This window comes from Drosophila tropicalis, unplaced genomic scaffold (assembly GCF_018151085.1).
Source record: "Drosophila tropicalis isolate 14030-0801.00 unplaced genomic scaffold, ASM1815108v1 contig_878, whole genome shotgun sequence".
Classification (NCBI taxonomy): Eukaryota; Metazoa; Arthropoda; class Insecta; order Diptera; family Drosophilidae; genus Drosophila; species Drosophila tropicalis.
In genome coordinates, this window is record NW_027173374.1 from 10261684 (window position 1) to 10274672 (window position 12989).

The 12989-nt window shown below is 38.2% G+C and overlaps 4 protein-coding genes across 7 annotated transcripts; 2 read left to right on the forward strand and 2 right to left on the reverse strand.

Annotated features, from left to right (window-relative positions):
* The first annotated feature begins 35 nt into the window (after nucleotides 1-35).
* Polr2D (RNA polymerase II subunit D) lies at nucleotides 36-2590 on the forward strand. 2 transcript variants are annotated; one of them, XM_068301604.1, is made up of 5 exons: nucleotides 36-228; nucleotides 362-1184; nucleotides 1243-1703; nucleotides 1765-2015; nucleotides 2116-2185. In XM_068301604.1, the coding sequence occupies exons 1-4, from the start codon at nucleotides 165-167 to the stop codon at nucleotides 2004-2006; spliced, it is 1590 nt and encodes a 529-aa protein (XP_068157705.1). In that variant the 5' UTR covers nucleotides 36-164; the 3' UTR covers nucleotides 2007-2015; nucleotides 2116-2185. The 2 variants fall into 2 exon arrangements, with proteins under 2 accessions (XP_068157705.1, XP_068157706.1); XM_068301605.1 differs by lacking the exons at nucleotides 362-1184; nucleotides 1243-1703; nucleotides 1765-2015 and adding an exon at nucleotides 2355-2590 and having other exon boundaries at nucleotides 45-228; nucleotides 2116-2296.
* A 230-nt stretch (nucleotides 2591-2820) lies between these two features.
* Nucleotides 2821-4101, forward strand: LOC137585709 (protein AAR2 homolog). Its single transcript, XM_068301606.1, has one exon. The coding sequence runs from the start codon at nucleotides 2902-2904 to the stop codon at nucleotides 4060-4062; it is 1161 nt and encodes a 386-aa protein (XP_068157707.1). The 5' UTR covers nucleotides 2821-2901; the 3' UTR covers nucleotides 4063-4101.
* Nucleotides 4099-5082, reverse strand: LOC137585711 (uncharacterized). The gene is made up of 2 exons (XM_068301612.1): nucleotides 4362-5082; nucleotides 4099-4306 (listed from the first exon to the last, which is right to left on the reverse strand). Exons 1-2 carry the CDS (start codon nucleotides 4494-4496, stop codon nucleotides 4172-4174), a joined length of 270 nt encoding a protein of 89 aa, XP_068157713.1. The 5' UTR covers nucleotides 4497-5082; the 3' UTR covers nucleotides 4099-4171.
* A 1461-nt stretch (nucleotides 5083-6543) lies between these two features.
* Nucleotides 6544-12206, reverse strand: 14-3-3epsilon (tyrosine 3-monooxygenase/tryptophan 5-monooxygenase activation protein epsilon). Of its 3 annotated transcripts, none has more exons than XM_068301611.1 (4): nucleotides 12000-12206; nucleotides 7966-8435; nucleotides 7714-7894; nucleotides 6544-7615 (listed from the first exon to the last, which is right to left on the reverse strand). In XM_068301611.1, exons 1-4 carry the CDS (start codon nucleotides 12061-12063, stop codon nucleotides 7560-7562), a joined length of 771 nt encoding a protein of 256 aa, XP_068157712.1. In that variant the 5' UTR covers nucleotides 12064-12206; the 3' UTR covers nucleotides 6544-7559. The 3 variants fall into 3 exon arrangements, with proteins under 3 accessions (XP_068157712.1, XP_068157708.1, XP_068157711.1); XM_068301607.1 differs by having other exon boundaries at nucleotides 6544-7633; nucleotides 12000-12205; XM_068301610.1 differs by having other exon boundaries at nucleotides 6544-7627; nucleotides 12000-12204.
* Nucleotides 12207-12989: the final 783 nt, after the last annotated feature.

A 12989-nucleotide genomic window follows, 5' to 3' on the forward strand; every position in this document is an offset into this window, starting at 1 on the left:
TCTCTGTCTTGTTTTGAGTATGCTGTTAATGCTAGTGTTGCAAAACGTTAAACACAAGTGTTGGCGTGGTCAAAAAGAAAACACAAACAAGCGGCGTTGTTTTAGAAATTTTTGCAGAAAATTGTTTAATATTTAATTTAAAAACTAAGTTATATTATTCCAAAATGTCCTTTATGAACCCCGTAGATATGGTGGATGAGGATGCCGCCGACTTACAGTTTCCCAAAGGTAATGCTTCTCACATAAATAAATCTAACCGCCAATTTACAAGTGAAGTGTCTAAGAAGAGTTATTTGTTTTTTAAAGATTTGGGGCCATGTTTTAGTTTTATTTGCCGTATTATGTACCTAATTATTTGCAGTAAAACTTAAAGCAGATCAATTGGAGAAAATACGACCTGATGTCCAAACTAAGATGAAAGAAATTTTCTACAATCCCTTGGCTCTTAACAGGCAACTGGAGGATTTGCATCAGAAACTGAATATAGAAGAAGAACCAAGACTGGAGACGAGTAAGAACTCTGATGTTGATGCCTCAACCAAGTGTTCCGCCTGTCGTTGCTCCCTGTCCGAGCCATTTATTAAGTGTTCAGAGTGTCTGAGCATTTACCTGTGCTTGCAATGTTTTTCCCGTGGTCGAGAATTGGCAACACATCGAAATAATCATTCTTATATCATACAACGGGATGATATTCAAATATTTCCCGATGAAACTCAATGGTTAGCTAACGATGAACGTCTGCTCCTGCAATCATTACTCTCCCATGGCTATGGCAATTGGGAAGCAATCTCGCAGTCCCTAGGCAATCGTCATAAACCCGAAGAGGTGCAGCGTCATTATCATGATTGCTATTTTGGTGGGATTTTTGAACGTTTACTTGGTCTTTCACATTCTCGTCACTCTTACATGCCGGAACGTATGCCCTATGTTGTGAAAATGAGATCTGTTGAGCCGCCGCGATACGATGACATCTCATCCATGCTGTTCAAGCTTAATGCTGGCTATCGTTTTGCACGTGGTGATTTTGATACACCTTATGACACCTCGGCGGAGAGTCTCTTGACCATTATGATGGAGCAGCAGCAGCACAACGATGAGGATGAAGAAGAGCAAAGCAGCTTAGAGCAAGATCTATATGAGGAGCTAAAGTTCGCATTGGTCAGAGCCTACAACAATCGATTGAGGTAGAGATTTTCTTATCAAATTTAGTTTCTTTTTAACATTAGTATATCATCTTTTTAGAGAACGTCAACGTCGCTATAGTGTGATGCGTGACCATGGTCTCATCATGCCAAATCGCACTGTCAGCTGGATATTAAAATATGTTGGGGCTTTTCCCAATGATACAAGTTGCATGCGCTTTCTAGCCTTTATGCAAATTTGCGAACCCATAGAATTCGATAAGTTAGTGGAATCTTTAAGCTATTGTCATGGTCTACACACACGGCTGCATCGTCTATATGAACTACGTCAACAGGGCATTCGTACATTATCAGGAGGAGTTCTCTATAGGCGTCTTTTAAGAAAACGGCAGCAGGTGCTGAAGGATTATGCCCGTCAGAGGCAAGCGACTGCGCAGGATTGGCAGCAATTAGTTCAGCATTATGAAAACAATCAGGTTTCAGAACATCTGCCCTTGGGCAGTAGTTCCAAGATCTATGTCCTTAACACACGACGAAAGGCCAGTCCCATTGAAATTGAAGGTATTCCACTTTTTTGTACATACGCCTTTTTTCTGGTCATTTATTCTTTATCGTCTTTCAGATTTGCCTGGTTACGCAAAGCTTAGTCCTGACGAACGTCAGCTTTGCAGTGTGGCTCGGCTGGTGCCTCAAGCCTATTTGGAATATAAGACACAACTTATAACCGAACAGGCTAAATTGGGAGGTCATTTGCGTCTTGCTGATGCTCGAAAGCTGATCAAAATTGATGTGAACAAGACCCGACAAATTTATGATTTTCTGCTCGAAAATGGTCATCTGAGTCGACCACAAACATATGGATAGGCTAAAATTGTATATTCTAATTAACTCTTCCAAGTTTCACTTGTAAATTAGCCTAAGTTTTTTTCAGAAAAAAATATAGTTTTTATACTCAATTATCTTCTTATTTTAGAGTTCGAGAGTGCCGAAACGTTGCTGATATCCGAAGTTCATATGCTGCTTGACCACCGAAAACGACAAAATGAATCTGCAGATGAAGAGCAAGAGTTCTCAGAGGTGTTTATGAAAACCTACGCCTACACGGATAGTTTTCGTAAATTTAAGAACAAAGAGACCATCATGTCCGTAAGAAGGTAAGATAAGATCAATCAAACAACTGAAAACAGAAATATAAATTCCATCTTTTTGCAGTTTACTAATGCAAAAGAAATTACACAAATTCGAATTGGCTGCACTGGGCAATCTGTGTCCGGAGGCTCCAGAAGAGGCCAAGGCATTGATACCATCCCTAGAAGGTCGTTTTGAGGATGAGGAGTTGCGTCAAATTTTGGATGATATCGGCACTAAGCGTAGCTTGCAATACTAAAACATAGAACACAATTTAATATTTTCTACTAAGTAAAAAGTTTCTCAAAGTGACAAAGAAATTTTTAATGTTGGGAATTTGTTTTTGGCTACTAATGTTATCGATCTACCTTTATCTGTATTTTCTTCAACTTCTGCATATTAAATCAGATCGGATTAGAAAAATATTAAAAAAGGCGAAAGAACTACCAAATTATCTGACATAGCTGACTTTAAAATAAAATAATGGAGATGATTTGAAATTAGATAGTTTTTCCCATCCCTGGAATTGCATCTATCGTTTTGTGTTCCTCGATTAATTGTGCTCCACTTCTCATCACTAAGTTCCTATGACGTTTTTAAAGAAAGTTTGTTTACACATTTTAAAGGAAACATGAATAAAGATCTATCCAGCATGCAAATGGATCCCCATTTGGCTTATCGGCTGTTAGCCGATGGGGCTGTCCTAGTTATAGCCGGTGTACCAGTGGGTACAGAATTTGGCATAGATCTTTGCGCCTACACAATTGGACCGGAGTTTAGAGGCGTCAAGATGATTCCGCCGGGTATGCATTATGTGTGGTGTGCCTCTTGCGGACCATACGGAGATGCAGCTCCTCGCGTAGGATTCGTTCACTATTTTCATCCAAATGAGATACTTGTAAGAGAATGGGACAATGAACTCGAGGAGCTGCGCACTAGACAAATTGATGACCCAGAGGAGGAACGCCAACGCATTAGGAAGAATCTAGCCCAATTAGAACGAGTGCTGGCCCCCTACGACTATCGCTATGTTGGGCCATGGAAGGAACTGACTGGGACTGTAACAGAAGCCTGTGTAAATCGTTGTCGTCCTGCGCATGCCTCCGGGACTATACGCACCAATATTGAGCTACAATCATGCTCAGATGCGGATAGACCACGGGGCACGGGATCTTCGAAACGGAATACAGCCGCAAGACTTCTAATGGACGAGAGTGAATTGCTACCACAATTAAAGCCAGTGGAAGGGACTGCTCCACGTTTCACTGAGGTACCTCAGAGGGTACCTGTTGACGCTTTGCCAGCTGATGTTTCCCGCCATGCCATGGATTGCATTGCCGCCGTTGACACTCTGCTGGAGAAGTTTCCCGAAGACGAATTATCCTCCGATGACAAACTCATTGGGGAACTACAACTTGCCTATGTGTTCTTTTTAGTGGGCTACTCGGTGGAATCCTTGGCCCATTGGCGTAAGCTGCTTGCCCTCCTTTCCCATTCCGAGACAGCGATTGTTAAACATAAGTTATTCTATATGAAATACACGGAAGTCTTGGCGCATCAATTGCCACATTTACCAGAGGAACTTATGTGTCCAGGTCCACAAAACACAGTTTTCAAGGATGTTCGCGAACTTTTGGTTAATCTGCATGCTGGCGGTCTACGCGTTAGTGCCGAACGTTTAGCAAAACGTTTGGCGAAACAATTGAATTGGATATTTGAGAATCTACTCGATGAGGATCCTGAGGAGCAACCAGTTATCATAGAGCTTCCCGAAATTGTAGAGAGCTCTTAGATTATTATAAATATGTTTAAAATAAAAGCATAATCATAAGATTTAGTTTCTTTTGTATTTGTGTGGACCTTATACATATATATCTAGTCGATCGAAATCTGCTGTTGATTTATCTCAACGAATGCTGGGTTCGCAAATAGTTCCACAAATCCCTTGCTGTACGTATACTGACCATAAATTGGCATAATTTAGTCTCAATTAGGCAAAGTATAATAAACTTGGCTCGCTTATCCTTAAGCAAAGACTGTGAAACGAATCAATATTAATAATTTAGTTAACACAATGTCAGCTTGCAGCACCTCTTCATTATTCTCTGGTCCATTATCGACCACACTCCAGAGATCCTCCGACTCCAAATAAGCTCGCACTGTCATTGACCATGCCTTGTAATTGTCAAGACCTTTAAGTTTCTCAATTTGCAATTGAAGCGCCATTTTAATGCGCTTTTGCGTCTACAAGAACCGAGGAATACTTTACAACTAAATCGTTATGTCTCACCTTTCTTTCTTGGCTCTTTTTCTGAAAATATGAAAATGCATACATATATGCAACATCAAGCCAGTCATATGTATATTGAGTGTGTGTTTCAGTGGCTTGGGGGTTGCTTTCAAAACAACAATAGCCACTAGACCCAGTTTGGCTACGTCTTTTGTTCGGTCTATATACATACTATATTTAGTGACTGGCCACATGGCATTGAGTTTAAGTGGACACTTGTGATTCTGACATTAGATTGGCAGGATATAGGTAGAGGTGGCTAAACCACATCTCTGCATTACTGCCGCAGTCGGTCTAGGACGAATCGAAAACAAATACGGATATCGCACAGTTTTATATTAAATCATTGCCTGTTAACTATAGTATATACTTTCATAGAATAAACCCATAATCACAATTTAACTACATAATTGCAATTGCATTTATATTTCCTGAAGTGGCTTTCTGTTAACTAATTATTCAATTTTAAGCAATTGCAGAGTATAAGACTATTGAAACTCACTCATATACCACCTGGAATCAAATAAGAGCCAATTAAAAATTGTTTAAAGTGTTCGCCAACTCCTGTATCCTGTTAGCTGCACCTATGTGATATGTGGCTTTTGTGATTCCACATTTTATTTTTAATTTTCTTGATTTTGAAAGGATTGTAAGATGCATAGTATCTCAACATTCTAAGCAAATTAAATTCCCCTTAAGAGAAGATCCTTTCCTTAGCAGGACATCAACATAAAAATGAACATGCAAAAAATCTGCGAGAAACCAACATTTTTTTTTGTTTTTATGATTTTTATTTGAAATGAATACGAATGTCAGTTTTAGCTGCTTGTTGTTGTTGTTAAATTTTGCCATTGCTGTTGTTGTTGCTGCTGCTGTTGATTTATGGTTAATTAACTTTCCTGCACGACTTTTCCTCTCTCAGCTCGCCGATTGTGTGTGAGGCGAATTTTTCCTCTGCCATTTGCCAGGCAGCGCCTCATTTATCAAACAAAAAATGAATTTCTTTTTCTTTCCTTTCTTTTTTTTTTTTTTTTTTTTTTGGCTGTTGGGAAGAGCGCGTGCAAAAGTTGTTGTTTTGCTTTAGCAGACAGGCTAGCAAAAATTGCTACCAATAAATGTTTAGTTTTTCGTTTCTTTTTGTTTTGTTTTAGCTAAATAAATGATATTTTTTGTTTTGTTGAATGTATCAGAGAGTGTTGAGGGGGAATTTTCTGTTTGGGATAGGGTTTTTTTCCATTTTGATTTTAAATGCAAACAGATATTCAATTCAGGGGAGGGAGGAGGGGTATGTAGTAGCAGTAATAGAGGGGGCCGGGCGGGTGTTCGGTCGCAAAACGATTTTCCTTGTTCGGGAAAAATTTCTACAAATTACATAAGTGGTAGGCATAGAAAATATACAAGTATATATATGTATACAATATATATATATACCGACTTTTTTTTTTTGGTTTTGTTTCGATTTTCGTTCTACAAATACTTTTCTATATTTATTAAATATGTATTTTGTGTTTTAAGAAAATGAATTGATTGAGAAAAGAGAAATGTTTAACAAAAAGGACAAAGAAATAAAAAAGGCGATTTTTTCCAATAATAATTCACACAGGCCAACAATTATTTTTGGATTTCTCTACAGAAGAACCTGAATTATTGTTTTAGGTATTCAAATATATTCAATTCAATTCGCTCATAAAGCTGGATGGATGCACCACCATCAGTTAATGCTCTCTGATCATCTTGCCTACACATTGATTTTTAAAGATACAAGACCTCAAAATAATGACATAAGGACACATGATTATCTTCAATTCCGGTAAGAGTACCATAAAAATTTGAAGGCCTGTGTAAGTAGTATAAGCGAAAAATGTTTCTGGGTTTGGCGTGTATGTGTGGGATTGAGTGTGTGTGTGTGTGTGAGTTACATACATACAAATTGAAGCTTAAGAGAGAATTCGTTTTTGTTTTCTTTGCTTTTAACTAACATCCTTTTTCGTTTCGTTTTCCTGCAACTTTTCTTCTGCATTTTCATTTTCTTTTGTTACTTTTACTTTTAATTAATTGCTGTTTTTTACTTTTTATGCATTTTCCTTACATTCTTCTGTTTTTTTTTTTTTTTTTGCGCCTTTTAAATTGTTTCTTTTACTTGGTTTTATGTTTATTACTTTTTCATTAATTATTTCATTCATTCTCTGTTTCGTACTTAAAATTAAAGTGTGTTGTTGCTGCTGCTTGTATTTTTTTTCTTGTTTCGTTTTATAGTTTTAAAAATGAAATTTATCTTTATATATTTGATTTCTTGTTTCGATTTGAGTTTCAATTTGGATTTTAATGAGAGTGTATGTGTGAGGGAGGAGATGTCTGTGTTGGTTGAGTGTAAAAATGAAGTTTGTTTGTTTCTTTCTTTTTTTTTTTTTTTGTTATTTTCATTTTGTTTTTTGCTTCTCGTAATTAAATATAATATTTATTTAAATATAATATAATGCTTGATTTTCTTTCTCGAATGCAAAAAAATTTCAAAATGTAGTACAGTTGCTTGTTGTTTGAAGGATGATGGAGAGAGAAGTTCTTCTTGTAGTTGTTGTAGTAGTATTTTTTGAGTAGGCGGCTTTGCAGGAGAAAGAGGAGATGTTGTTGGTTGTTGCAGGGCAGGAGGAGAAGGAGATGACGGGAACGGGAGGAGAGAAGTCTCAGCCAGTTTCTCAGACAATCAGCTAAAAAACATTCCGCCACAGGCCACAATATATTATCCTTCTCATCTGAACAATATCCTCAATCGGTTTCGGTGTCCTGGTTTTGTGCTTATTATTTTTGATTGTTGGTCAGTTTCCGCCGTTTAACTGATAATCCTGGTTGATCTTCCTTTGTTTGTTGTCGTGTTTGTAATGCATACATATTATATGGTATTATATTTACTTTAGAAGGTATATAATGTGTTGTTTTTTTTCGTTTTCTCTTGTTATTATTTTTGTTGTTTAAATGGAAGGGCGGGGGGTTTACTTAAATTACGACACATCCTGATCCTCAACATCCTGAATTTCTCCCTTCGGCTCGCCATCACCTGCATTGGGATCTGTATCTTAGTTATATATTATTTTAGCATTCTGTTCAATCATAAATGTAAAGGCTATATCTCTTATATTAATTATAAATCCTTACCTTCTGCCTGCATATCAGACGTCCATAATGTGAGGTTGTCTCGCAGCAGCTGCATAATGAGTGTCGAGTCTTTGTAGCTCTCTTCGCTCAGTGTATCCAACTCGGCAATGGCATCATCGAAGGCGGCTTTCGCCAAGCGGCAAGCACGATCCGGCGAGTTGAGAATCTCATAGTAGAATACCTATAGCGAGAGGTGGATTTGTAAAATGAAGTTTACAATTTTTATTTTAGTTTTAGTCCAAAATATCGTACCGAGAAGTTCAATGCCAGTCCCAAACGAATGGGATGTGTTGGTGGCAGATCATTCATGGCAATATCACTGGCAGCCTTGTAGGCGATCAGTGAGTTTTCTGCCGCATCCTTACGATCGGATCCAGTGGCGAATTCGGCCAAATAGCGATGATAATCTCCCTTCATCTTATAGTAGAATACTTTACTTTCGCCCGATGTGGCGCATGGAATGAGATGTTTCTCCAACACATTCAATATATCTGAACAAATGTCACGCAGCTCCTTCTCCACTTGACCCCGGTAGGTTTTGATCATTTCCAATTTCTCCTCGGCACCCTTGTTCTCCTCTTTCTGTTCAATCGAGGTGATAATACGCCAAGAAGCACGACGAGCTCCAATAACGTTCTTGTATGCCACAGATAGCAAATTGCGCTCCTCCACGGTCAGTTCAACGTCCATGGAAGCGACCTTCTTCATGGCCTCAACCATTTCTAAGAGAAGGGGAAGCAAAAAATTACAAATTTGTAGATTTTTCAGATATTTTTTTCATAAGATCCGTTGGCGTATTTAAAATTTCTTCTCACCACATTTTAGCCATTACTCATTTTGTTAGCCAAGTCTCTGATTAAAGGGAAACTCTAAATTTAAGACTAGCCTAAAATTTTTATTTCAAGTCTTTACTCCTTTTTAATTTTATTATTCATTATTGTTTTTTAAAATTCCATAGATTAACGGAAATTGGTTTGTTAGTTTAATTAAATTTATTTAAACCTTCAAAAAAGTTGACGTTGTTTCGGTTTCACCTTATCTAGACACACCCAATCAATAATTGATAAAAGGAGTCATACAAATACAAAGAAAAATCCATAATACATACATATATACACATATGGTGTTTTATGCATAACTAAAAAAAATTTAGACTAGTATACTTGATTTAGCTGTTTTGTCATAGCAAAAAGAGAAAGCATTAGAGAGTGTGAAGGGAGTAAAGGAAAGAGGCGATTAAATTGATAACAAAGGCAGAAGGCAATGCGGCTTTCCTTCGGCTGAAATAAAAGCAAAAACATCGGTGTCGTCGTCGGCGCCGTCATCAGGCTAAAAATCGCGTCATGAATCACATGCAGGCAGCCAGCCAAGCCAACAGCAGCAGCAGGAACACATTATAATGATAGGCAGCTGCACAAGGCGTGGGCCAAGTGTTGCTGCTGCTGCATGTGGGTGAATGTATCGGCGTTTGTGTGTATGTGTATGTAAAGAGTTGATAACACGCATAGCCCACAAATCAGAGCTCAAATATTGAAAAATTTCATATTTTTTCGCGTCTCTCAGCTGCTGACGTACTTTGCCCCACACATACACATTCATAGCCCCTCTCTATCTTATACACAGCGGGACATTTGTGTTATTGTGTGGCACGTAGCTGTGAAAATTGGATATAAAATTGTTGTTGCTGGCTTCTCTTGCATGAATCATTTTATGTGTGTTTCTAGTTTTCTTTTTGCTTTTTGTTGTTTGCATTGGGTCGTACACATCGACATTTCAAAGGCAACAAGCAATGCATTTTGCAACACTGGACTGTCTACAAGGCCAGGGCTACCAGACATTAGGCAAGTGTAAATTGAACTTGAAAGATACGAAATAATAAAGAGTGGGCGCATAATACCAGAGAAGATCCCCTCTCTCTTGCATGTTGCTAATTGAGAGGCATGCGCGTAAATGCCAATCAATAACTAAAAGAAAAACCCCAAAAATTCTTACATTATGACAAAGCCAACAAAAACGAAAAACCACCCCCACCACCTATTTACCATATTAAAGAGATGCCGTTGCTTGGTGGGTGTGTCTTGATTTGAGTGTGTGTATGCGTGTGACATAAAGGCGCAGCAGAGAGGAAAGAAAAGCATGCGCACATACCGTTAATAAAAAAAAAAAAAAAGTAGTAATTAGACAAAGAAGAATTGTAACAAAAAATCTAAGCCAGGGCGCAGCAGCAATACCCGCACTGGGGGTAATAGGGGGCTGGCTACTGATCTGAGTGAACTCTTTACTATACTTTAATAGCGACCTAACCCAGGTGCCACCCCCCGGCAACACTAATGACTTGGTTTTTGTAGCATATTTGGTGACATTGACGTTCGCAACAACAAAACAAAAAGCAGTGCGCGACCTCGAAAAAAAATTCTAGATAGAAAATATAGATGCATGGTGAGGGAGAAACGGGGGGGCTGGAAGGCAGCACCTGAGAAAGCACACTTAAAGGCTGACATTAACATGTGTGTGTAAGTAAAATAGAAGAAAGGAATGAAAGAGGAAACGGGGCGCAGGGAGCGTACATTGCCGGTTGTAAGTTTGTATGTGTGTTCATTCCAGCGTTTTGCCCAAGTGCGACAAGGCCAACGTTAAAAGCTCTCACAGCAAGCGAAAATAAGAAGACAAACATGTGATACACACAAATGTGTCTGTGTGTCTGGACTGTGGTTCAGAAGTATGGAGAATATTTGTTTGTGTGTGTATGCGCACAGCGTCTGCTAGTTGATTGACTTCTTTGCAGAAGAAGAAGCAATGGCTCTCAGCTATAACACAAAAGAAAGGCCGCGCTGTTAATGTTGTCTATTTCTTTTCTTTTTTTAGGTAATTATCAACAGAATTGCAAAAACATTTCTCTGTTAACTGTTTTCAAGAGACTGTGCCGCATTAGCGTCACATACTTTTTTTTTTTTTTTGTTTCTGTTTGCTCTATAGTCATCTCGTTTTAACATATAGGACTGCATTTAGTTCTTGTCAGGCGCGCGCTTTTTTTCTTTTTGCCAAAATGATTTCAGGTATCCCCGTTAATGAGTTTTTAAACTCTTATTATAGAAAACAATTTTGTTTAATTAATTGCAATAAAAAAAACTACTATGGAAAATATAAAAGCTTTGCATGCACACATACACACACAAACCACCACATAAAAGATGTATGAGTAATGCAAAAAAAAAGAAGAGTTGCCAAGTCTTTGGAAAAAAAAAAGAAAACGAGAGAATCGAAACTAGCCAAATAATTTGCATAAAAAACGAATTAAAGAATATCTCCTAAAAGAGCCGGCAACTCTGAGCCGAGTTAAGGGAGAGTAAAAGAGAGAACGGGAGAGACACCATCGATTCATTCATCGATTTTTCGCATGATGACGCGCCGCCTTCAGTCAGCGTCGCTGCTGCGCAAGAACTAAAAAAGCACATTTTAGGGCGCCCCCACCCGCCCGCTCCTTTTCCACTACATTTTCCATTGATTTTGATTAAACATTTAACAATTATATATGATGGTGGACAAACAATTTATGCCGCTACATTTCCTTCTAGAATGCTACGCCTTGACAACAACTACAAAGAAAAAAGTCGTTTTCTACAAACAGCCCTTAGCAACGCTGAAAATGTTGCGCACTCGTCGTTGTCGTCGACAAATACACAAAATTTTGATTTGGAAAAAATATCCCCTACCAGTCCGCCCCCATTACCCCCACACCACAACTTTTCGTCATCCTAAAATGAATTTTAAATACGCAATTTACGTTTTTCTCTCTTTCATTTTTCTGGCAACAATTTAAAAAAAAAAAAAAAGAAAAGAAGCCAAACTGAAAAAACCACGCGAATTTTTGCCGGTAAAAATCAGGTTTTACTTTTTTTCCCATTTCCTTTTGCTTCGCCGTTTCTTTCTTCTACTGCTTCTTGTTCCCCTTCTTGTTTCTCGTCTCTCTTTTCGTTGGAACTTTACTCATCATGACGCTACGTCGGCTTGCGCGGCGGCACCTACACGAATGTCTTTTTCTTCTCCAGAATCTACATTTTTTTTTTTCAAAATTTTCTCAATTTGTCTCGCGGTTCTGTTTGACGTTCCCACATTTTCTTTTGGATATTAAATTTTCAGCAAAGTTTAATGGAAACCATGCGATGGCTGCGACAGCGACAGCAACGGCGACGGACCCCTCCCCAATATGAGACATTGGCGCTCCACTAGGCGAGAAAAAAATTTTTCCTCCTCCGTTTTTTTTTTTTTTTTCGTTCTTCACTTACCATCGTAGCGCTCAGCCTGTTCGGCCAATTTAGCCTTGTAGACATTGTTCTCGCGTTCAGTCATTGTGTTTTTAAATATTAAATCCTTTTCTTAGTAAAATTAATCCACAGAAATTACTTTAAATGCTCCCGGTACGTGCGGCGTCGATTTTTCTCTTGCTTGCTGCCTGTTTCTTCGTCGCCTTCTTTTTCTGTACTCTTTTGCACTCTTTTTTTGCCCTCTCGCCGCAGTTTTCGCCGTAACTTTTCGCCTTTCTCGCCGCAGTTGTTGCCGTAACTTTTGGACTTCCTCGCCGCAGTTTTTAGCCGTAACTTTTCGCCTTTCTCGCCGCAGTTTTTAGCCGTAACTTTTTACCTTTCTCGCCGCATATTTTAGACTCTCTCGCCGTAAATTCTTGCCCTCTCGAAAAATATCGATATATCGATTGCCACTTTGTCCAACCAAAAATTTCGAATTAAATCGAAAAAAAATCGCAGCTGTTTCGCTATTATCGATATTTCCGAAATTGCTCTAGTGTGACCATCTATCGAGTGTCGATAAACTTTAAGATCGATACTTTTTGTGTCATCACTAATAAAAATTTGTATCCCTATCGGCATTTGGCGCGCTTTAAGTTCCTATTTATTGTGTTCTAAAATTAAATAAATATGTGTATAATAAATGTATAAAAATAATATGTGGTTTAAAAATCCGTTTAATAATATTCTCTGCCTCTGGATGAACATTGGGTGAGTAAACCAACAAACTTGTTCGAACGTTCGTAAAAGATAGGCACATTTTGTATATCCTTTTCATTTTGCTGCCTTTCATAAGAGAAAAAGACGAGAATTTGTGGCAGAAAAGAATTGGGTAATTTGATATTTCGTTTTGGCATTTGGCAATTCCGCGAGTTTTCTTATAAAAAAAAGCGCCATAGACAAACTTTATCGCAATTGTTATCGTCGCAATTTTTATCGTCTTTGGTAATCGATAAATGTTAACATCGATGA

What these genes read in the sequence shown, in the direction of transcription:
- Polr2D (XM_068301604.1), top strand. Translation starts at nt 165, where the DNA reads ATGTCCTTTATGAACCCCGTAGATATGGTGGATGAGGATGCCGCCGAC. An exon ending in CGACTTACAGTTTCCCAAAG is followed by an intron (nt 229 to 361) that starts GTAATGCTTCTC and finishes AATTATTTGCAG; the next exon opens with TAAAACTTAAAGCAGATCAA. An exon ending in GCCTACAACAATCGATTGAG is followed by an intron (nt 1,185 to 1,242) that starts GTAGAGATTTTC and finishes TCATCTTTTTAG; the next exon opens with AGAACGTCAACGTCGCTATA.
- LOC137585711 (XM_068301612.1), bottom strand. Translation starts at nt 4,496, where the DNA reads ATGGCGCTTCAATTGCAAATTGAGAAACTTAAAGGTCTTGACAATTAC. An exon ending in GACCAGAGAATAATGAAGAG is followed by an intron (nt 4,307 to 4,361) that starts GTGCTGCAAGCT and finishes TTCGTTTCACAG; the next exon opens with TCTTTGCTTAAGGATAAGCG.
- LOC137585709 (XM_068301606.1), top strand. Translation starts at nt 2,902, where the DNA reads ATGAATAAAGATCTATCCAGCATGCAAATGGATCCCCATTTGGCTTAT.
- 14-3-3epsilon (XM_068301607.1), bottom strand. Translation starts at nt 12,063, where the DNA reads ATGACTGAACGCGAGAACAATGTCTACAAGGCTAAATTGGCCGAACAG. An exon ending in ACAGGCTGAGCGCTACGATG is followed by an intron (nt 8,436 to 11,999) that starts GTAAGTGAAGAA and finishes CCCTTCTCTTAG; the next exon opens with AAATGGTTGAGGCCATGAAG. An exon ending in GACTGGCATTGAACTTCTCG is followed by an intron (nt 7,895 to 7,965) that starts GTACGATATTTT and finishes CTCTCGCTATAG; the next exon opens with GTATTCTACTATGAGATTCT.